Source organism: Anolis sagrei, chromosome 1 (assembly GCF_037176765.1).
Source record: "Anolis sagrei isolate rAnoSag1 chromosome 1, rAnoSag1.mat, whole genome shotgun sequence".
NCBI classification, from domain to species: domain Eukaryota; kingdom Metazoa; phylum Chordata; class Lepidosauria; order Squamata; family Dactyloidae; genus Anolis; species Anolis sagrei.
Genome location: NC_090021.1, coordinates 107,787,744 through 107,813,236, shown reverse-complemented (window position 1 = coordinate 107,813,236; position 25,493 = coordinate 107,787,744). Strand labels below are relative to the sequence as shown.

Genomic DNA, 25,493 nt, shown 5'->3' with positions numbered 1-25,493 from the left:
GAAATCCATATAAATGATGTGTGCTTTAATGTATGACCCTTGTAATATTTCTTTGATGCAATAATTATGGATCCTGCATCGTCTTTATAATATTTTCAGGTATTTTTTTTAATAAAAGGAAAGCTTTGGAATTTGGATTATTTCTTCACTGTGTGGATCACCCTAAAGGCAAAGTGACAGCTGTAGGCCTAAAGGAAGGAGCAAAGCCCATATTATAATTGCAGATAGCGAATTCATTAAAATGCATTTATTTTTATATCAGTACAATTTTATTAGAGTCTACCTCAAAAAAGAAAGTGTTGTCTTTGCTATTGTGATACTATAGCTTTAAAAACCATTTTGGTGGGAAACTTGTAGGGTTTGATGTGTAAGTTAATATTTTAGCATGAGTAAATGAAATACTTAGTATTTATATACTAAAGGATGGGGCATAGTTTGCTCTGGGTTAAAAACTGTTTGCTCTGGGTTAAGAACTGTTTGGATGGAAATAGTGCAGAAAAAGGCATGTGCTTGGAAATCTTGAAAATGACCAAGTGCTGGGAATTATTTATAAAAAAAGTGGGATGGGAGAAATGTGATAGAAGTTTCTCATACTATAAATATGAATATTGCTGTAAAGGAACTTTTCTTCTTCGCATCAATAAAATTAAGTCATCCATGAAAATTGACAGAGTGAGACTGAAAAAGGACTTTTCACTATGATTACCGGTAATCTATGTATGGGTTTATTGGATGTCCTGATAAATTTGTAAACATCCGGCAGCTCCTCCATGACGGCAACAGTCTTGGACAGCAGCGGCTCCCCAAGTGACCCATTTAAAATGGGATCAGGTATCAGACAGGGATGCAATATTGTCCCCACCTTATCTTCTATCTTCATAGCTATGATTCTATACCTCGTTAATGGGAAGCTTCCTACCAGTGTGGAAAACATGTATCAGACCGATGGCTTGCCATCTTTTAACCTCAGCAGGCTGAAAGCCAAAAATAAGGTCACAACAACTGGTGTTAAAGAACTCCAATGTGCTGATGACAGGAGTCTGTGTTCATTCAGCCATTGTAAACACCTTTGCAGAAGCATATGAAAAGCTTGGCCTCTTGCAGAATATAGAGAAAACCAAAGTGCTCTACCAGCAGGCATCAACCAATCCCTCTGCAATGCCAGAAATAATGCTTAATGGTGTAATGCTAGAAAATGTTGATCACTTCTGCTACCTAAACAACCACCTCTCCATAAAAGTTGACATCGACACCAAAATACAACATTTGAGCTCGGTGAGTGCATGTTTTCAAAGGAAGAAGACAGTGTTTAAGGATCGGGACATTCATAGATATACCAATATTTACCAGCGTTTAAGCAATGATTCTCTGCCATCAACTTCACTGGACAGGCCACATTGTCCGAATGCCTGATCAAAACAGTTACTATACTCTCAACTCAAGAACGGGAAACATAACGTTGGTGGACAGAAAAAGAGATTTAAAGATGGGCTTAAAGCTAATCTTAAAAACTGGCATAAACAATGAGAACTGGGAAGACCTGGTCGAGTGTTCTAACTGGAGGTCAGCTGTTACCAACAGTGCTGTGAATTTTGAAGAGGCACGAATAGAGGGAGAAAGGGAGAAATGTGACAAGAAGAAGGCACATCAAGCAAACTTTCCATATGGAAATCTATGTCATCACTGCAAAAGAACATGTGGATCCAAAATGTCTCCACAGTTACTTACGGACCTACCGCCAAGACTTTACCCTTGGAAGACAAGGGACTGCTATTATATAGTTCCTGTTTAGGTATCATTAAAAGGAAACTAACCAAATTCATGAAAGGTAACAACTCTTTCAGTACTTGTTAGCAAAAATGAAATCTGCTTGGAGACAAGCATTGATAGATGCTCTAAGGCAGAGCTGGGAAATGACTTCTCGCTGAGGTTCCAAAAACCATCCACATCCCCTTTCCATCATCTGGTTTTGCAACTTTATTTTCTAAAGGACTGAAGCATGTCTCCTAAAGTGTAGTTATTGGCAATAATAATTGTAAACTAGGCTGGTATGTGTAGTCTGATCCTTTCTCCCCCTTGGTCCTATCCACCACTTACACACAGTTTTCAACATCCTCTCTTAGATGGAATTCAGTGCTCAACTAACCACTTTTGCTGTACAGACTCTCCTGAAAATTTCAGCCCGCCATTGTTGGAAAGAGGTTCATGAACTACACTGTCTTCTCTACCAAGGCTCTTAAATTATATGGTAATGTTGATGAACAAAGGAAACCCTTTGCATCCAAACAAGATGAATATTTCAGCATAAGTGCATCTATTTTCTGTATTATTCAGAAAGTAGTGATTGCTTTATGATGACCCGCTAAAGTTACAAAACGAAAGGTGGCAGCGTCGAAGACTTCCATACCAGTTTCTTTTTTCTTGATTTTGCCAGAATGCCTCCTAGTGAAAAACATGGGACAATTTTCACACTTGCACTTGATACAATCATACAAACTGCTTTTTGTTCTGACATCAAGGAATAAAAATGTGAAATAAGTTTTTCACATTTCAAATTATCACGTTGATATATTGCTTCATCACTCAGTTGCAATATTGCTCTTCTGAACTCATTACTAGCACATATCTGTAATTTCATACAGATGTCAAGGTAGACAAAAAAGTACATTTCTGCATTCCTAAATTAGTATAAAGAGTCCCTTTATTTATTTTTAAAAATCAGTATACAAATTATGCTCCATTGTCTTAACTGTATGCTCAATTTGCTTATAGATTAGCTTAACAAACTATTAAAATCTGAAATTTGTAAAGTTCTATGGCTTTCAAAAGTATCCAGAGCCCTTTAAAAAGAAGAAAATATAACCTGAGTTTTGATAAAATTGTGCTATGATTCAGCAAATGAGGAAAACTAGCAAGTGTCTGAGTGCTTTCAGTGTTGTTGCAGTGCTATTTTTTGTTTTAAAAGTTTCCAGTCTGTATTTCCATGGCTTCTTTGGGCCAGGTGTAAGAATCTGTCAGAAAGCTTTCGTAGTCAGTGCTATACATCTGGGAGCGGATGAATGCTTCTTTGTCTTCTGGCTCAGGGTAGAAAGTGGCTGTGTTGTTCATGTAGGCTTGCTCCACAATCTAGGAGAACAAGACAAGCCCCGCATTGTTAGAATATTGCATCAACCTGAAATGCTTTTTAATGAGGAAATCACAACATTTAGTATCAGTTGCTTGATTCTGATCAGATGGATACCAAAATGCCTGTCATTTTTTTCTTTTTTAAAAATAACTAGATTTATGGGGAAGATCACTTCAATTTTACCATGTATTCATAAGTTAGAATCCAGTGACTTAATACAGCACTGCTTGCAACATTGGGCTTAGGAAACTATATAATGAAGATGCTGAACTCAAATCTCAAAATAAGTAAACTACCTTGAATATACTTTAAAATTCAGACTGAAATCTGAAGTGGATTCACTCCTCACTGACACCAATCAGCAACTACAAAATGCTGTGCATGCTTACTTGAAGTAGACCTATCTATTTCCCATGTTTCCCATATGTCCATACATCCTAAAGGCAAAGCAACAACTGCAGGCCTAAAGGAAGGAGCAATCAGTGACTTTGAAAATTAACATTTATTTGAAATAAATATTATAAGTTAAATCCAATATTATCTGCCCTCCCTTCACCAGATCAGATGATTCCCTGTTGAAGAATGGGCTAAGTATTTATATTATGACAATCTCAAAAAATTGCATTGAATTCCTGTTTGATACTGGGCTATTAAAAAACATACCTTTGACTGATAACAAAATCCAGTTAATTGCACTGACTACTACATCTAACTTTTTTGAAAACTTTTTGTTTACTGTAATCATACTGAGAGGTTTTACGCATACAGAATGCTGATTTTCACAGTGAGAAGGCTGCATAAATGTATTTTGACATCTACATTATGTATTATCAGCATGGAGAAGTAATATGACAATGTTTTCTACACACAGCTGGAAGCAATTACTGTGTCAGCCTAAGAAAATCAATTCATTAAGAGACTCTTATTGAGGACAAAGATCTTTACATGAGATCATCTATGTCTCACTTAGTAATAAATGTAAGAAATGGCAGGCTCCTGGAAGATAAAAAGAAAACAATGCCTAATGTGTAATGGTTTGTATTTTAATCTTATGTTTATGTATTTTAAAGTCATACATTGTATTTTAATCTGTGTTGTACCCTGCCTTGAGCTGTGAGGAGCAATAAAATAGTTGTTGAGAGAGAAAAAATGACTTCCCAACTGGACAAGAAAGCAGAGATCACTCGTCTTTTTAATACTGTATTAAATTAAATTTGGATCAGGCAGACAGCACTGAGCTCTAGGAAAGAGAAACGAACTGTTTCCTGCTGCCATTTGTTTTCAAATAAAAACAGATATCAAATTCAATTTTCCATTTAAGGGAATATTTATATACCGTGTTTGGGAAGAATCATATTCAATTCTCTAAGGAACATGGAGCTCACTACATGGTCTATGGGTCAGTTACTACCTTTTGATATAACCTGCTTCATGGGTTTTTGTGTGTAGATAATAAGGCATAATGAATGCAACCTTGAGATCCTTAGAAAAAAGGATCTCAAACAAGTCAGCCTTATAGCCACAGTCAGCTTTTTTTAGATAAAACCCTTTGCTAAAATTCTAAAAAAACAAATGTGTTCACTTTCAAACAATATTATGAAAAAAGTCAGCAGAATAGATGGTGCAGAGAAACAATTCAATCAGATACTGCTGTTGATTTGCAATGAATCCTAGTACACTGCTATTATTCAAGGCAGTGCTCTGCCCATAAAATTAAATGACAAAAGATGCCAGCAAACTGTAATGCGTTCTGGACAAAACAAATTAATCCTTTTATTAATAAAAAGGTACAGAATTAACTTACTTTGACAGCAATTTTCAAGGAGACATCCTGAATTAATGCTAAAGGTGGATACAAACGGCCCTCTTCTAAATGTTCTTTTGAAACCTGTTGACATATAACCTAGGAACAAAACAAAATACGGCTTTAGCCTTGCCTGTTGAAGACAACTTTATTTGAAAATCCTCTGCCATGGTAATAACACAGTAATAATCTGTTTTTGTAATTACTCTTCTTTAAACAAGAGTAGATACAAAACCAAGACACTACCTTTCTATAGTAGTGGGATTGTGTGCTCCTGAGCGGCTGATGGAAGCAGTGCTGCTGGCAAGGTCTCTCATAATAGACAGATTTTTTCTGAGAAGCCAGACTAAATGTGGCAAACAGCTACTAGTGGCAGCATTGGTGACACTATAGAGGTTTCTCAGAGACAATGGCAGTGAAACCAAGGCAGACATCTGAATAGAACAAGAAATAGTAATACTGAATATTTTTTTGTACATTTTCATTATTTTTTCCCCTTTGGGGAATTTGTGAACAGTTCACAAAATTTTCTTTATGTTCAAAATACAAGCTCTCTGGTGCATTTATTACACAAACCTCCGTGGGTTATCATTTTGGGGATGTGGAAGTCCTGAAATAAAAATAAAGCTGCAAGGGATACTGTTTTGGAGGTATATCCTGGCATATTTTGACACCCTTTCTTATTAAGGATCCAAAACTGGGGTATGTTGTGCATTCTTAAACTCTGGCAGCTCAAATAAGAAGAAAAGGTTTTTATTACACTGTGGCCAAATTCCTGCCCTACACAGCACAGTGATAGTAGTTCCACATGCAGAGATCTGCTACAGGTGGACATTCAATCTCCCAGTTCCAAATTGACTGTAGCCCATGTTGCCCCCAATCATCCTGTAGTTCAGGGGTCCCCAAACTAAAGTCCGCAGGCTAGATCATTCTTCCATATTTTTTTCTGCACTACAAAAAATATATGTGGCGCATGCATAAATATTTGTTCATGTAATAGCGAAGCCACAAGAGGGTGCTAAAGTAGTGTAGAAAAGAAGGAACGTTCTTCCCATTTGATCATTTTTTCATATAGCAGATCAGTAGCTATTTCATTTCCAGGGATGTTGCCACTGTCTGCCTTCCAGTCATATGTGACTTATGGCAACCCCCAAGGCACCCATCATAGTTTTATGGGGGCAGGATTTGTTCAGAGGAGGTCCGCCGTTGCTTTCATCTGATGCTGAGACAGTGTGGCTAGCCCAAGGTCACCCAATGGCTGAAAAGGGATTCAAATCATAGTCTCCAGTGTCACAGCCTGGCACCCAAACCACTATGCCACACTCTGCCTCTTTTCAGAGATATATTAGTCCGTAAAGCAACAAAGCATGGCTTACAATTGCACACTGCTGAGAAAATAATTAAAATTTAATACAAGAGTTCTGTGAGAGGGCAAAACAATCATATTTGAACTGTAAAAACGTATTTCTCACCTTGTTCACATTCTAATCTGCCTACTAAATCCCCAAAGCTTCAAAGCTTGAAAATAGACAGGTTGATATATGGACTTCCCTTCTTTTCAATATTCTCTTATCACACACTGTCTCTGAAAATCCACCCCCTTCTGCTTCCAAAGCTGTCTGCCTTGCAGATTGTTCTACTATCCAAGGAAAAGCAGCACATAATTTAATTTTATTTTTATCTTTGGACCTTAGCAAAGTTTTAAAAGAAGATAAACATAAATATAAATATATCACAGTCAATGCAACCAGACTTTAAAGGAGAAAGCTATTCGTATATTGTTGTTGTTGTTATGTAAATATATCCACTAGTTTTATAGACAACTATAAATATGAAAAAACTTAAGTGTCTTGAAAATATATTTGAAATTCTAATGGAATTCTACCTGGAAAAACCTCACTACAGTATATGTAGTCCCAAGTATAACTTATGAGCTCACAATACTCTCCCATATTGGTTCTGCTTGATGTGAAAAAATGCCACTTGTAAGCACGGTGAAATTGCATACACTTGTCTTACTTGAGCGTACCATGACCCAGGTTTATCATCCCAAACTCAAAGCTGAACTTGACTTTGCTTGGCATGAAAATAGGAACACCTGAAAACAAATCTTCCAGTTCTTACAATTTCTTCCTGTTTCTTTTATCAGATTTGACTAGAGAAGGTGAAAACTAGGCCACAGTGCCCAACTTCTCTTTACACTGCAAAGCCATGGCACAAAGCTGCCCTTTCCCCCTCTGATTACAACTTAGCTAAGGGGAATTTCAACATATGAGTAACTTTAGTTTGTCATATTATTTCATAGGAAGGGACTAGCAAAACAATCTCTAAGTATTCCTTGCCTTTAAAAATCACATGAAATTAATGGGGTTGCCATAAGTAGATAAATCACTTTAAATCACATATGCACAATAAATTATTTATGGGCTGATTCAAAATGTGGTCAGGCAATCCTGAACCCCAGTTCCTCTTGCTGAGAGGGCAATGGGATGGTTTAAAGTGCAGTCCTGAGAATGAGAGGCGCGCCATATAACCTGGTTGAGGAAAGTTTTCCAGACAGAAATATCTTGTCAATACTATTCTTGCCAGAGGTAGCAAGCAGAGCATCCTAAAGGTGGTGCATCAAAAATGGTTTGGATATAGTTCAAATCTACTCCATTTTCCAACCCCAGAAGGAAGAACTACCATTGTTAATTTATCTTTTCCCCACTCCCAGTTGCTTCCAGAGAGAATATGATGCAGGAGCACCATCACACCCTTTCTGCTCTGGTCATTAAAGTTTGGCCATGCTTGGTTGGGATCAGGCAGTAGATCCATTGCTTCACTCCACTCTTACCCCATTTAGTCTCACTGAACCCTCTGTATGTTCAGTTCAAGCAGTAAGTGCTCAATAGGGGCAACTCAGATGTAAAGGATTGTAAGCTATGATTCTGGAGAAGGCTATGGCTGTCGGAACTCTAAAATCCAGTTTTTTCTTCTTTCAGAATTGGAATATAAAAGCTGCTTTGCTGGATAAATTCAAAGTCTTGATAAAGTCCACAATTCTATTTTTCATAGTGAGCAGGTAGTCTGATGCTTTTGGAAAACGCACAAGCTGGATAGGATGCAAAAACTATTTCCTTTTTGTCTTCCCATCTCCGCCAGTGCGATTCTGATGCCTCAAAAGAGTGAGATTTGGGCTGATACCCACTGATATAACGACTTTCTATGAATTTATCAAACCCTTTTCTGTAGGGTTCGGAAAAATGAATTTCCTGAATTAATGATGTGTCGTGTGAGTAGTAAAGTACTTCCTTTGCAGATAAGACATAACCAGTCAAATCAATTCAAGATGTGAACATGCTTTTGTTTCTGTGACACTCTGATTCTTAAGCATGATTGAAACCAGACTCAAGTGCTCGAATGGCTGTAGTATGACTATTATGAATGAGACTTGAAAGCAGGTACACTCGCGGTGCAATCATACATATCTACTCAAAGGAAGCCCTATTGAGTGTAACAGCATAAATGGATAACTCCCAGTAAATGTGTATAAGATCATGGCCTTAACGAGGTACCATACTTTGGCAAAATCTGCACTTTGTTAGCCTTTGATTTGTTTGTCTTAGTTATTGCATAGCGTCTCTCACTTTTAATTTAACAACTAAAATTGTCTGTAAAGTAAACCAGCTGCTGCTGTCTTCCTCTCAAATTGGACATCTGAGACAACTTCACAGTCCAGTGCCTGCCCCACCTTTCACTTTGGAAATTTCCAAAGCACTTTACAAATTATACATCAATTGCTTCACAAAACCAAATGAACTAGGCATGGCTTTTAAAACAGACGTGGCAACCTAGGACACAGAAAGCAGACTGCCATACCCGACTGAAATTACAGAGGAAGGTTTTAGCAAAGAGGATAAAATTAACTAAGTTCCTGAGCAATGGATCACTGCCCATCGTTGTTGGTCAAAATTCTGACAAGTGCCTGGACCTTGATTTATGCATACAGAAAGCGTGAATGGTTGCCTGAGGAAAGGCGTCCTGCCTGCAAGTTTAAATGCCCAGTTTAGCTGGGGGTGGGGGCATATATACTTCCATAGGATGCATATGTTTCATCTGGAGACCATTTTGTTCTTCTTTTTTCTTAAAAAAGCTTTTCAAGAAAGCTGCATGGTACAATTTTACATTTTTGCCCAATGCTCCTGATTATTTCAGACCAAAAAGTCCCCAACGGTAAACCAGAAGTAATGTTCAAGAGCAAGCCTACTTGAACTTTTTCCACTCAAGATCCCTTTTTACCCAAGAAATTTTTACATAATCCAGGTAACTAGGGACATAAAATAGGCATAAAAATTAAACATTTACTAACGATAAATCAGCATTTACAAGACTTGCTGAACATGTTGGTTTTTTCTTTTATGAAGTATAGTTAAAGTATTTTCTGCAGAGTAAACACTGCATGTCATTGCTAACAAATCTGTGTAAATGTCAAAATGGCAACCGGAAAGCTTTTGTTGTTAAATTTTTCAGGATGTGAAAATTGAGCAAAGAATACTCAATTTGAGGTCACAGTGTAAGAAGCGGTGTCCTAGAAAGTGAATAATTTTTGAGACAAAAAATAAAATAAAATGAGAGTGTTTGGATCACACTGGAAGCTGCACATGGTCACATTTTGCACACAAGAGGCTCTACCACTTATGGTTGTTGGAATGGTTTTTTTTCTATAGCACTTTCTATCTTAGGTATGGAATGTGATTCACTGTCCTCAAAAGAAATGTATATCCAGTCATGAGAAATGACTATTTCAAGCTTTGGAGTTCAATGTACTTCTGTAAATTTTGTTGGAAAACTCACTTTATAAAGTGGGAAATGCTGCAATGCATATTTCTCAGACAGTCAACATTTGGCTATATCGGTGTATATCAAATCAGTGAAATATTCACTAAATATGTAATTGGTATTACCTATTGGTATTTCCCCTATATGCCCATGAGTATTACAATATATCTGTTGTAGCATCTTGAAATTATTGCAGAACACTCACATTCTGATGCAATTCTTGATTGTAAGAGCCCCTGTCATGCCTTCTTTAATCTGAATTTATCGCTGAGTTCTAAAATTTTTAATCTTGCTTACAAAATGGAAGCAATGACTTGTAATTACTGAATCAGACTACTATATTATTGGTAATCTGAGTTCAGGAGATTTTCCTGCTTCTTGACAGGTGGTTGGACTGGATGGCCCATGAGGTTTCTTCCAACTCTATGATTCTATGAATCTATGGTCAGCATATTGATACAATATTAAAAATAAAATCTGAAGACACACATACAGACATATATGCATAATTACATCAACACTGGTTTTCTGCAACATGTTATCATTGCAATATAACTGGGGGGGGGGGGGACATGAAATGACTGAACCCTGTGACAAACTGCATGTGTTAAGATTCCAGCAATGAGTCTATAAATTCTTCCAATCAAAATGGAATTCAAGAGAACAATAGTATACAGGAGTACAAATCCAAGCACAATAAAGGAAAATGGGAACATTACTTATCCTTCTAAGATGGGAGGTTCTACATGATAATGAGTCTGGTTTGATCAATTGTTTTATACTATTCTGCAATGGTTTTTGAGATTTAAGAATGGATGTTTCATATGCCAAAATAATGGGGGGGGGGGGGACACAAATACAATTATATTGCAGGAACTGGCAGCATCCCAATGGATTTTTAAAGACATTCTCTATAGTAATAACTACTGAAAACAAATGTAACCAGTAAGCTTTCTATAGAAGATGGTTACAGTCACTGTAATATTAGAAATAGTAACAGTTGTCGTTATAGTATTTATATCCCACTTCTTCTCTCCGAAAGGGGATTCAATGTGCTAATAGTGCTGCCCATGCAATGCAAAACCACTCTCATATGGAATGGTAATTTAAAATTGAACCACTGCAACATTACCATCAGTTAGTAATAATCTGAGGAGAGCGCACATGAGCTCCCTCTGTCAGCTCCAGCTCCCCATGCAGGGACATGAGACAAACCTCCTACAAGGATAGTAAAACATCAAAAACATCCAGGCGTCCCCTGGGCAACGTCCTTGCAGATGGCCAATTCTCTCACACCAGAAGCGACTTGCAGTTTCTTGAGTCGCTCCTGACACACAAAAAAGTAATAATATACAGCTTGGAAAGCCAGATACAAATCAAACCCATTGCAATATCTATTTCAGATTAAATAAATGAGCGAATACTTTTTAAAGTATACAATAAATAACTAGTACCTCTGCAGTAGTAAGGAAAACATCGTCACTGATATGTTTTATTCCACATGAGACAACTCCAAGAGCAACTCCTGGAAACACATAGGCGTTGTTGCCTTGCCCAGGAAAAAATGTGCGTCCATCTGGGAGAGTGACTTTGGCAAAAGGGCTTCCACTTGCAAAAATGCCACGGCCCTGAAATATTCAAAAGTGGTTTGGAAAATGTTATCAATAAAGCCAACACACAAACAATCATGGTATTCTTAGTAAATGCCTGGATCAAGTTATCAAAAGTGCATAAAACAGAGAGCAAAAGTGGCTGAGTCTTCTGATAGCTGTAGTTCATAGCTTTCCAAATATTTTATGTTGGTGGCACACTTTTAGACATCTCGTGACACAGGAATTAATTTCACTAGCAAATCAGAGGTTAAACTAACCCTTTATAAGATATATTTACACATACATACAAAATGTATGGGGGCACAAGGTTATCTGAATAAGACCTTCAATGTATATATTTAAAAATATATGATTTGTTGTTTATTTCACATAGACTCAGAGGTTTCTCACTACATTCACACGACACTCAAACGTATCATGACGGAGTTCGGAAAACTCCACTGTAATTATATAAAATATATATATATAATGTATGTTTTTCTATGAAGAGTGAGAATTATGTACAGTAAGGTAGCAAAATGTCCACGTATCCACATTTCTGGGGTGTATAAGAAACTAGAATTATTTCCCATTTAATGTGATTCTATCATGCTACTTTCCCTTTTAGGAGACTGAGGGCCCTTCCACACAGGCATATACAAAATATCAAGGCAGAAAATCCCACAATCTCTGATCTGAACTGGGTTATCTGAGTCCACACTGCCATATATTCCAGTTCAAATCAGATAATGTGACATTTTATTCAGCTGTGTGGAAGGGGGCTTGAAGTTCTGAATTTTTAATTTTTGTAGAGCACAGAGAATTTCAGAGGTATGCTTCATTATGGAAGCTACACACAACTGAAATTTCCTTTTCTATAAGCTACTAGCTGTGCCCTGCCACGCGTTGCTGTGGCCTATAGTAAAACTTATCAAAGTTGAGGTAGATATCTGGACTATTATGAAAGAGAGGTACCTACCTATTCCTTCCCCCTTTTCCTCCCCCTTTCTCTCCTTTCTTCCTTCTCTACCTCTTTCTTTCTTTCACTACTTGATTTCATCCTTCTCTCTTTCCTTCATTCCCTCCCCCTTTCTTCCTTTGCCTTTCTTCCCTCCCTGTTTGCTTCCTTCTTTCACTTTTTATTTCCTTTTATTTTACCACCATCATAACAATAACAATAATGCAATGCATTGCCTCTGGGACCTGATACCTCTCCCATTCCTCCAGGGTCTCATAGGAACAATAGCATAATAATAATAATAATAATAATAATAATAATAATAATAATAATAATAATAGAAATAACAACCTTTACCCGCCACGTGTTGCTGTGGCCAATCTTCCCTCTTTCTCTCCTTCTTTCCCTCCTTCCTTCCTTCCTTCCCTCCCATCTTGCCTTCTCCTCTTCTTTCTCTATCTCTTTCCTTCCTTCCCCCTTTTTCTTTCTTTTCTGCTGTCTCTCTTTTCTTTCCTTCCATCTTTCCTTTTCTTTCCTTTTCTTCTTCCTTCTTTCTCTAACTTTCCTTCCTTCCCCCTTTTTCTTTACCTCCCTTTCTCTTTCTTCTTTCCTTCCTTCCTTCCTGTCTTTCCTAGATTTTGACAGGGTGGGAAGGGGCGGGGTGGGGTTTGGAGGTGGCGTAAAGTAAAAGGAGGTAAGATTGGGGTGGGGGAGTGATGGAGCGTGGGGTTGTGTGTGTGTGCGCGGCGGCGGGGGGAGTGGGGTTGCGTGTGTGCGTGCGGCAGCGGGGGGAGTGATGGAGCGTGGGGTTGCGTGTGTGTGTGCGGCGGCGGGGGGAGTGGGGTTGCGTGTGTGCGTGCGGCAGCGGGGGAAGTGATGGAGTGTGGGGTTGCGTGTGTGTGTGCGGCGGCGGGGGGAGTGGGGTTGCGTGTGTGTGTGCGGCGGCGGGGGGAGTGATGGAGTGTGGGGTTGTGTGTGTATGTGCGGCAGGGGTGTGTGTGTGTGCGGGAAGCGGCGCGGCGGGGCTTGGAGTGGGCATGGTTTCCGCAGAGGGAACGTTGGCCGGAAGGGCATGTGCGCGCGCCAGGGAACTTGCGGCTGGGCGCCAATGCGCATGCTCAGTTGTTTTGCCGTTTTGTGAGTGTGTTGTTGTGTTGTTTTTCATTTTGAGTAGATATGTTTGTACCTTGTGGGTTGTGTTATGGGCATGGGAATTTTGGTTAAGTTTCGTTGGGGGATTTTTGAGTTTTGTTGTTTTGCCGTTTTGTGAGTGTGTTGTTGTGTTGTTTTTCATTTTGAGTAGATATGTTTGTACCTTGTGGGTTGTGTTATGGGCATGGGAATTTTGGTTAAGTTTCGTTGGGGGATTTTTGAGTTTTGTTTTTTTGCCGTTTTGTGAGTGTGTTGTTGTGTTGTTTTTCATTTTGAGTAGATATGTTTGTACCTTGTGGGTTGTGTTATGGGCATGGGAATTTTGGTTAAGTTTCGTTGGGGGTTTTTTGAGTTTTGTTTCCTCGTTGGATGCCCCTAACAAATTTATATATATAGATTAAAAGATGCCAGGCTAACCTAGATTGCAATCCTTCCTATGGGAGGAAAGGGGAGTCACAATGAGAGCACTGAACCTTCCAATACAAATTCTGGTATCATCATAAAGTTTTCCTTCAGTCCCAAAATCCCTAGTATTGTAAAGACTGAGACACTAGAAATCATTCTGGTCACCAGATGGAGCTGCCCATTATAACTGGGCTTTCAAAATATTTGCATTCCTGTTTCATTCGTGCTGTGCACCCAAATGTCTGCAAATAGAATATGCTAAATTTTGTTAACCTAAGAAATTCAAGGTGAAAAATGTTTAACCTCAAAGTGGACACAAACAATTCAGATTCATACACATAAGGATGTATAATGTCATTCGTAGCGCTCTCTTCAAATGGATGGACCAGTTCAAAAGATGGTTCAATTATTAATTATCTCCCAGTTTTCATACCAGTCAAGAGCATATGTGTTATATACCACAACAATAAATTTTTGCAAACTTGGGTTACAATTGTTAAAAATTTATCTGGTTGTATTTATCAATTCACATAGCATCCAGCAATTATGTTTACATTTGGACCTCATTTTCAACTGCTAAAAACAAGTAAACCTCCAATGATACCCCAATACCTCAATGACACTGCCCAGTTTTGACACTATGCAATAATTGTGAATGTATTGATCCTCCCCATGTCAAATAACCTATTCCTGGTTTTAAAAAATGCAAAAATGAGATAAGTCCTTCAAATCAGTCTTTATCTGCCTGTCATATATCCAGCATATTGGTCAAAGTACTCATTTGCTCACACTGTGCATCCATTTTTGCACCATTCTGCCTTCCCACTCCTAAAATTCTCTTGTGATTGTTTCGCTGCCTTTCTTCAGTCTGTCTCTCCCACACATCCTGAGGGAAATTAGTTCATTAGTGGAACAGATTGCTTTCCAGGGCAAAGGAACTCCTTTTCTGGAGGTTTTAAATAAAAGGCTGGATGTCCACCTTCAGGAATGCTTTAGCTGGGGATTCCTCTACTAACAGAGGGCGAAATGTCCCCTGAGGTCTCTTAACTGATATGATTCTACAGAGCTGATATGTGCAGAAAGAAGCCCAAAAGTTCATTTATTTCATTTGACACCCTTTCTGTTGCCATTTTAAGTATGCTATTGACATCTCTTCCATCTTTTCTCTTTAATGGGGTTTTCAGAAAAATAATGGTAGCAGGAGTGGAAAAAGAGGGGAGGTTTATAAATGGAGAATAATAGTTTGCAAAACCTACATAAAAGTCAATGTATGGAGCCACGAAAATACTGTGATAAAACCTTCAGTCAAAAACCCTTGGTATCCTTTCTCTAGACATATTTTGGCATTCTTTCCCAGAGGTTAGAGAAGTGGCTCTATTAATTCAGAAACATTACACTGAAGAGAATCAAGTTCAAATCTCATTTTTCTCATGAATTGATTTGTGATAAATGCAATTTGAAGTCTCACCACTTACACAGCAGTTTTTTAGTTGAAAATTTTGGATGATGCCAAGTAATACGACTTTCTGATGGTTATGCCCTCAAACCCAGTTAATGACATTTGATAAATATTCTTGGTTGTTTTTTTAACTTATCTGCAGAGCATGAGTATTTATATATCGTATATACTCCAGTATAAGCCAAGTTCTTCAGTCCTTTTTTTAGGCTGAAAAAGTCCCCCTCAGTTTATACTCGAGTCAAAGTTTTTTATTATTTTACTCTATTATCATTATTATTATTATTATTATTATTATTATTATTATTATTACATTTATTATTTTACTCAATTTATTATTATTACATTTACATTATTTTACTCTATTATTATTACATTTATTCTTTTACTCAATTGATTATTATTATATTTATCCTTTCAATCTATTAATTATTATTATTACCTTTCTTTACTTTATTGTTGTTATTAAATTTATTCTTTAACTCTATTTATCATCATCATCATCATTATTACATGTATTATTTTACTCTCTTTATTATTATTGGAAGGATACATAAGCACATTTACATTGAAGGTTAGAATAATAGTTTAATCAGAGTTGGGCAGTCTTTTCTTAAATTACAGTTTTATGTAAATATTCAGGAACATTTAACCTACTGATGCCTCAATTAATATAATTGTATTGGTATTTTTATTTTTAAATTCACCAGTAGCTGCTGCAATTCCCATCCTTGGCTTATTCTTGAGTCAATACATTTTCCCAATTTTTTGTGGTAAAATTAGGTGCCTTGGCTTATATTCAGGTCGGCTTATACTCAATTATATATAGTATATCTAGTGCAGTAGAAAACAAACTTTCTTTCCTTACCTCTGTAAGATGGTAGCAATCCTCAGCAGAGCATTCTGCTTTGCTAGTGGGGTTACTAAGGGCAAAAATAATTGGCCGTTTGTTGAAGGACGCCATGTCCATGATAATCTTTTTTGTAAAAGCACCACCTATGGCAGCAACACCTGAGCAAGACAGAAAAAAAATTAAAGAAATAAACTTTGAAACATGCCCCTAAAAGCTTTCAGTAAGTGCAACAAAACAGTATCAAATGGCTTTTAGTGATTTTCTTAAAGTATTCTCCTTTTTACTGGTTCACGCTTAAAATAAATAGTTGAGAGAATAACGGTGTCTGATGTGTTGAAAATAATTGAAGATATTTACAAAAGTCACTGAGATGCTGCCTTAAAAGTTCATACTTGACACATTATGGCTTTCTGTTCATGTTAGCCAATGGCATGGAATGAAGATGAAGATATTAACTTGTTGAAAAAACAGCAGTTTTAACACAATATTACCATAAAATGACAGCAACTGCCTGTCACACTTGAACAAATATCATGCCTCTCTTAATAAAGGGCAGATTTCTAGAAATGGCATGAATCAAACTCTTTAACCTATTCTTGTTGCTTTTGCTATGATGCTTTTATATAATGTGGCACAATAATGAAATTATTCCAATGAAAAATATGGAAGCAATCAAGGTACAGTATTAAAAATTACACCTGCTGCTCCTTGTTTCACAAAGAAAGTATACTGGGATACGACTACAAAAAAAGTATGTAGTTTTGGATTTTTTTTCCATTAAGAATATTAACCTTGGCTTGATTAATACAATGCAAAATGAAGCCTTTTGTTCTTTGCTTGCCTTAGCCAGCATGAAATATTCAGAATTTAAATACCAATACCCACAAAATGAGATGCTACAAAGATTTGCAGAAATATTACATCAGTGTTTTCTTGACATCTGCAGTGGCCAAATACTTGCAGTTATGTTATCAAACTGTCATCCAAACATTAATTCTGATTATCTATGTATTTACAAAACGCATTTCAATACACTTAGAATTAATGAAGGTCTTTCTCAATTTTTTCAAATTGTTTGATACATTTGCATAACAACCTGAATTTGGCTTCCACTGTCTACTAAAAAAAGGAAACCAATCAACCAATGTTAAACCAATCAAAGACAAATGGCATAATCTACTGGAGTGTCCTGTATAAACTGCAGTGAGAAACTGCATCACTGTACAATTCTTCATTTAATGGAGTTGATACCTCCAGTGGACTATATACAGACTGAGACATTTAGGAATCTTAAACAGCCACAATGTTAGCACAAATTTAATTAATGTGTATTTTGTATTCTAAGCAGATGTGCAAAAATAGCACTAGACCCAGTCAAATTCCTACCAGCTTAAGAATGTAATCTTCCATTATTATTTTATTTTTGGGGGAGGGGGAGTTGGAAGGGGATGTTTTGGGTTTTTTGCTCTGATGTCCTAAGATCTCTCAAAGGACATGCAGCTCAAAGGTTGGTTCTCAACATTTTTAAGGGCAAAATGATCCAAATAAAATGTAGTGCCTCTTGGTCTGGGCTTTATGTGAGCTTTTCTTCAAGACAATTAATGGGAAGAATGACAAACATTTCCAGCCAGATGGTAAAATAAATTGGAAAATATAATTTCACTTATGCTTTACGGCTACTTTTACTGTTGTATTAAAATAATTGTTTCTGTTCTTGGTCCAACAATAGCAAATCCTCTTCCTGAGCATTGTCTCGCAAGACTCCATATATGGCATTTGTTGAGAATCAAGTTTAATGAAAATCTTGAGAAAATATCAGGCAATTTAGTGATCCAAGCTTTGCATAGAAAGGGTCTAAACCATGTAAAATTATCTCTCTCTTTCTCTCCCCCCCACCCCCCCCCCCCCCCACACACACACACAAACACTTGCACACAAACACATCATCTTATCAAATTTGATCAGGCGTTCTTGTTTACATAGGACATCTCCCTTAAGCTGCGTGCATTGCAAAAATGCCCCAGAGAAGCATTCACTCGTTTGGACATGTCTATATTTTTTGTGTTACAACTTGGGATTGAAATGAGTTTAATTGGCATGGTTACCACTTAGTCACCACTGGCTGAGAAAGGTGGTATACAAATGCAGTAAATAAATAATAAATAATAATAGTAGACACTATCATTATTATTATTATGTTTATTTATATCCTCCCCCCTCTCCCCAGGAGACTCGTGGTGGCTTACAACATAATACAATACCCAAAGTGCAATACAGAAAATTACACAGAATGGGATAAACAATTAAAACACATCCACATCCCCCAAAAATACTTTTCTTACAGCACAAATGTAAAGTAAAACAAAACCAGTACTTGTTGGTTTGCAGCAATCCATATAACCATACAGCTGATAGATATCACAAGCTGATAGAGATAAGTCCAATCCCTTCCCACAAATGTTGGAAGTGACAACCTTCATCAAGCCTACTCTAGCAATCTATTTGTCTATGATCCTGGTGCTTACTGTTTCTTGTATGTATGTTCTGGTATGCAGCTTCCTTTCCTCTTTGGTTCCTGAGAAGTTATAAAAGGGGCTACATGCTCTCTTCTCTCAGCCCTTTCGACTATGTGACCTGCTGATAGCTGTTTTGTTATAAGAGAGATGCCCTGGCTGAATGGCACAGAGAAATATCTCAAACATATCTGAAACTGGACTGATAAGTTTTGTACCTGTGTATGCTGAACACATGAAGGTTGTGAAGTAAACCAAATATGTATATATTTTTTTGGGCAAGGTCTACTTTATTTTTGTTTCTTGAGTGCATGATAAAAAAAACAAGTTGTTTTATGGGAGAGTATATATATTTTGGGCACTGAAAAACACTTTTGAAGCTCTGCTGTTCTTATGCACTGGCACATATCTGTTTTCCTAACAGATCAGAAATAACAGTTTTTTCAGTCTAACAACTGAAACCATTGCCTTGCATAAGTATATTTGGTCGGTTCTACTCTAAAGGGTTTTTGGATCTTCTCTGAAAGGTCATGCTTTTCTAAAAAGTTATGATCTAAAAAAGGTGTTTTTCCAAAACCAAAAAAAAAAAAAAAAAAACACAATCAAAGAACTCCCTGAAGATTGACACTGAGCCCCTGCTTTTAAAATCCTCCCAAAAAGGAGAACCTACCACACTCCAGGGCAGTATATTTCATTGTCGAAAAATTCTTACTGTCAGGAAGTTTTTCCTAATGTTTAAGTTGAATCCCTTTTCCTTCCCTTGAATCCTACTATCTGGAGCATCAGAAAACAAACACTCCCTCCCCACTATGACTGAAATACTTCAGATATGTTAACATGGCTATGGAGCCCTTGGTGGAGCAATGAGTTAAACCCTTGTGCCGGCAGGACTGCTGACTGAAAGGTCAGCGGTTCAAATCCAGGGAGCTCCAGCTTCCCATGTGGGGACACGAGAGAAGCCTCCCACAGGATGGTAAAACATCTGGGTGTCCCCTGTGCAATGTTTCTCAAGTCGCTCCTGACATGGAAAAAAAAACATGGCTATCATGTCCCCTCTCAACCTTCTCTTCTTCTGGCTGATATAAGATTTCTGAGTGTTTTGTTGGTCACAAATTAAGCATCTCTGTATTTACAGATATTCAAAATCTTTGGTTCACATATCTCCACATATCCATCGATAACATAAAACAGCAATTGTTAGATGTCTCTACAGATAAGACAGTTTTGATCAAATGTATACATTACCTATAAGAGCCGTCGGCCTTATTTTATTTACAATGTCCTCTAGACTTTTCATCTCCTTGTGCTGATGGGCAAAACGCTGCTTCTCTGGTGTAAGTGAAGCACGACCCTAAATTATAAAAAGAGCTGGGTAAAGAAATACATATCTGCATTCGTGTTGTCTGTTTCAATGAAAGGTCTTGATTTTACTTTATCACATCTTAGCAGTCAGTCAACTTGAACACACTTGCCACATGCCATGAAAAAGACTGATATTTTACAAAGTACATTTGGCTTCCACAAAATACAGAGAAGAGACATTTCATTCATTTTTCTCATCCATTGAAAGTAGTGTTTTGAGGGAGATACACATCTACTTGGGATTGTTTCATACTGAAATTTTCCAGGGTCAGTTTGATGGAAATCCACTATTTTCTCCCCAACTGGGGAATCTAATAATAATACACTATTTATAATCCGCTTTATCTCCCTGAAGGGACTCAGAGCAAATTACAGTACAGTGTTCCCTTACTTATCACAGGTGTTCTGTTCCAAGGCCTCCCACGATAAGTGAAAATCTGCGAAGTAGGGACGCTATATTAATTGTAACATTTATATAGCCAAAAAATGTATACAGCCAAAAATTGGGCCAAAGGCCCAATCAAACCTGCTTCCAGCTGCCGCCAGAGAAACCAGTGCTGGACACAGGGAAGGCATGCTGCCTGGCATGGCCTTCCGCAGCCTTCCGCTGCCTCGAGCTCCTGAGGGTGGTCAGCCCAGACAATCGAAGGAGAGCAGGGTCCTCCTCCCATTGGCTGGTCACCCCACTGGAACTTCTCCCGCCGCCAAGGGGACTGCTGGAAAGAAGAAGCCCCCTCTGGCACCATGGCGGCGGAAGGAAGGCAAAGAGGGAGGGAGGAGAGGCAAGAAAGAGGAGTCAAGGGGGAGGAGGATGGATGTGGGGGCGGCAGGCTCACCTTGGGGGCCACGCAGGGAAAACCTCAGGGGCCGCTCAGAGAAAACCATGAAACAGTGAGTCCGCAGTAAGCGAACTGCGAAGCACCGAGGGAACACTGTATACACATATAAGCAAACATTCAATGCTTTTACACAGTGAACAAATGACACAAATAGCAGACAAGTAAAGGCCTGTTTACAATCCTCAATTTTAGAAAATCCCAATTCTTTTAATCAAACCAGCTTAATTTGAGTAAATGTCACAACTGCTTAGTGATGATGTAACAAAATTGTCCTAATTAGGTGGTTCCAAACAGAGAAGCCAACTGCCTCTAGAAAACCGATTGGTAAGATGAGGACAGGTCCTTACAAAAACACTGGATGGAAGGCGTCTAACACGGTCTCTGTAACTAGATCTGAAAAAAGTACAAACACATACAAAAACACAAGTGGTGGAAATTTAGTTGTAACTATTATTGGATAAGAGGCTTCACCACTAGGTACTGAACTGACTACAGCATCTTCTTTTTGTAGTCCTTTTTGCCACAGCCATTAGACTGTTCCTCAAAAAGTTCACCTTCCACCTCCTTGCTTGCTATAAAACAGGACACTATTATTTTCCTAACTGGGTTGCTTCTTTGGATTTCCCCCAGATCCTGGGCACCATCCAAGTTCCTTTGGGATGACTGACTCCCTGACTGTCTGACTCACATGCACCACCTCAGATCCGAGAGCTGTGGGAACTGGAATTAGCTTCAGCAGTGGCTGCAGCTGTATGGGAAAAAAGAACTGGCATTTGGCACTCAAGAAGGGCGAGTTATCTCTCACATTGCAGAGCACAGATATCCCTAAATGACCCTGTGGAAAGAGCATATTTATCGTACTCCCAAAAACTTTGGCCCTCACTGTTCATCGCAACAAATATATGTTTCAATGAGAGCTTACTTCTGAATTCAGAAGGGGGGAAAGCTGCAGAAATAGTTATTTGGTGTCACCATTATCCAGACTAATGCAATAACAATAATATTCTTAATAGTATGTAGTAATATAATAAAATTATGTAAAGCTGAATATTTTCAAAGCAAACACTGTTCATGTACAGGTTGAGCATCCCTTATCCAGAATTTCAAAATCCGAAATCCTCCAAAATCTGAAATTCTCCACACAGGTGGGCTAAGATAGCAACATCTTTCCTTTCTTCATGCACACAATTGTTGTCCCCCAGAAGGGCAATAGATTTGTGCCTGGAATGCTGTAGCCCATTAGCACATAGTGTTGATGAAAAATAAAGCCTTTATTCACAGTCTGTGTAGAAAGAGGTGCTTAGCAATCATCTGGAAAGTATGCACTGACATCTACCTATTTGAAAATGTTTAAAAACCTTTCTAACTAACTGCTCATGACTATCTACTAGTTTTCTTTGACACCTGCCTACTCATTAGTTGATTGGTTACTGTTTTTTTATGATCAGTGAGAGAAATTGACATAGCACACAATAGCTTTGCACTCACTACTAAATCATTCCACTGCTAGACACTAACTCTAAAGACTTTGACCTAATACCTAAATTTTGTTTCCATATCGGTCATCCCATGCCACTTGAAAACTATGAAACCCAGAGTATGGCTTCCTTGTATTCTCTAAAATCTGACATTTTCAATGTCTTGTCTTCTTCATATCCTGATTTAATAAACTTTATCTGTCAACTACCTCATTTTAGCACTAAATTCTTGAAAGCATCAGTACAAAGAGATAAACACTGTTTATAGTAATAAACAGATTCCCCATTATTATGAATATAAATATCACAATCATCAATTGTCTCAACCATCAAAAATGGAAAACCCAGGATACTAATCAGGAAAAAAATCCCTATCATTTTGTTTATACTGTGTGCCATATCTTTTAACCATTTTATCTTTTGATCAATTAAGTCAGATTAAAATAACATATTCTCTTAATTTTTTTTGTACAGGGAGTCCCAAGTTATGAACAAGGTTCTAGTTATGAACAAGGTTTGTTCTTAGGTTTAATTTGTTTGTAAGTCGGAACAGATACATTTTAAAAATATAATACCCCCCCACCCCCCAAAAAAACTTTGGATAGTAAAGGGAAGGGTTAACACCCCTGTGGCATTTGTTTTGCTGCCTGTGCCCTTGTTCAAAAGATTTCACTTCCTTTTCTGTCCCTGTGATAAATGGATTTTGTGAAATGTAGTTTGTTGCGAAAACAAGGATTGTTAATAAAGAACAACACTCAAAAACGGGAATTCCAGACAAGAAACAATCAGGCCCAACTCATCACCTCCCAGCATATAAGGTGTATGTAAAACATGAATCAATGTTTTGTTTAGCCTTGCGTATCATTATGGATGCTTATGCAAATACGGGTATTCCAAAATCTGAAAATAATAATAACACTTTATTTGTATCCTGCACTATCTCCCCTGGGGGGCTCCAAGATCATTTCTGATCCAAAGCATTGCAGATATGGGACATCCAACTTTACCTTCTACCAGCACCTTTATTTTAATGTTTGTGCAAAGCTTATATAAGGGAAGGATAACTTTAATTCCATCCCAACCCTCAAATCTGTCATACATATATAATGTGCATTTTGTAAGCATGAAATTCTCTTAACTTTATGATGCAATTCAGAGAACAAGCTGTTTTAAAGCAGTCCAAGCATACATTCATTTTTCAATTTAATACACATATACATAAACACACACACACAAGTTCCTAGGTTGGGGCTGTGGTGATACAAGTTACCTCATTGCAATTATTCTCTTTTTCCGTTCCTCCATTAGTCAGTAACCACAAGTCTTGGTATTTTTATACAATGAAAGGCAATATATTATCTACAGCAGTAGATGGGTTCAGGAAGACCACAAGATGTTGTATAGGTCTCTCACGTGGATAGCAATAAATATGATGCTATATACCACAGTATTCCAGGTCCTAATTCATGCTGGATTTATGGGGGAGTTGGTTAGATATCATTTATTGGCTTTGTCTCTTCTCACTTACTGGACTTTGAAAAGGTAAATGTCCTTCTCTGAGCTACAAGCATTTTCTTAAAATTGTTACTAAAAACCCATTCACACATACTTGCATTTGGTTTTTTGCTATGGCCAGAATGGAAATTCATAGTCTCAATAGACCACTGCCTCTTAAACCGTGGATCTCAACCCCAAATAGGATCTTCTTAGCTCAATGTTGGGACCACAAAACACTGAACATTTTCTAACCATCACCCAGTGGCTGTTTCAGACATTTACATAAACCTATTGTGAAATATTTCCAGTGATCTGCAGAAGATGCTTCAGCTGTACTTTGTAAAAAGGAAAATCACCCTTTGTAAATGCTGATTTATAATCAGTAAATGGTTTATTTTTATACATATTTTATATATCTATATACCTGAGGTTTCGTAAAAACTTCTTAGGTCAAAGGGGTTGCAAGTAGAAAAGCTCAAGAAGCTATGCTTAAGGCTACTGTTCTTTTGGTCATTATTTGACATGCTTGTGAAGACTCGTTTCAGTGAAACAAAGATTGCACTAATAACATTGCTATTTTAATCTCTTTAAGTATGTATGACTCAGATTTTTAAGATTAAGGAAATACATAAAACATTTGTTTTAAAAACCCACAAAAATGTCCAAACACCATCTATTTATTTATTATTTATTTTATTTGGTACACTTGTATACCGCTAATATCTCAGCCTGTGCGGCGACTCATTGCGGTTTACAACATATTTAAAAATACAATATTCACTTTAAAAATATAAAATAAAATATAAAAATACATACATATACATACATAGTATTGGGCCACCAATACAGACCGGAACATCTCATAGTTAAAGTCGTAATCCAATTCGTTATCCTTGATTGCTAGTCCATGATCAAACCATCATCACATCGGGATTAGTTGAAAACTTGCTCGAACATCCAAGTTTTCAGTTTTTTCCGAAATGCCATTAGCGAGGTGGCTGATCTTATTTCAGTAGGGAGGGCATTCCAAAGCCGGGGGGCCACCACAGAAAAGGCCCTATCTCTCGTTCCCGCAAGCCGCACTTGTGAAGCAGGCGGGATGGAGAGAAGGGCTTCTCCTGAAGATCTTAGGGTCCTGGTGGGCTGATAGGCCGAGATACGTTCGGATAGGTATGTAGGGCCAGAACCGTTTAGGGCTTTAAAGGTCAAAGCCAGCACTTTGAATTGGGCTCGGTAGCTAATCGGCAGCCAGTGGAGCTGGTACAGCAGAGGAGTTGTATGCTCCCTGCGCCCTGCTCCTGTTAATACCATGGCTGCCGCCCGTTGGACTAATTGGAGCTTCCGGGCCGTCTTCAAAGGCAACCCCACGTAGAGAGCGTTGCAGTAGTCAAGGCGGGATGTAACCAGAGCGTGGACTACCGTGGCCAAGTCAGACTTCCCAAGGTACGGTCGCAGTTGGCGCACGAGTCTTAACTGTGCGAATGCTCCCCTGGTCACCGCCGAAACCTGGGGATCCAGGCTCAGCGATGAGTCCAGGATCACACCCAAACTGCGAACCTGTGTCTTCAGGGGGAGTGCGACCCCGTCTAACACAGGCTGTAACCCTATACCCTGTTCGGCCCTGCGACTGACCGGG

The 25,493-nt window shown here is 38.0% G+C and overlaps 1 protein-coding gene across 2 annotated transcripts in view; it reads right to left on the bottom strand.

The window, feature by feature from the left end:
- Positions 1-2,683: 2,683 nt before the first annotated feature.
- Positions 2,684-25,493, bottom strand: part of ME1 (malic enzyme 1) — a 140,945-nt gene continuing 118,135 nt past the window's right edge. For both annotated transcript variants that reach the window (XM_060752974.2, XM_060752975.2), the window contains exons 10-14: positions 19,927-20,032; positions 16,184-16,326; positions 11,207-11,380; positions 4,932-5,030; positions 2,684-3,126 (exon numbers count right to left, since the gene is read on the bottom strand). In XM_060752974.2, the coding sequence (XP_060608957.2) occupies positions 2,959-3,126; positions 4,932-5,030; positions 11,207-11,380; positions 16,184-16,326; positions 19,927-20,032 (690 nt within the window). In that variant the 3' untranslated portion in view covers positions 2,684-2,958. The remainder of the gene's footprint in view (positions 3,127-4,931; positions 5,031-11,206; positions 11,381-16,183; positions 16,327-19,926; positions 20,033-25,493) is intronic.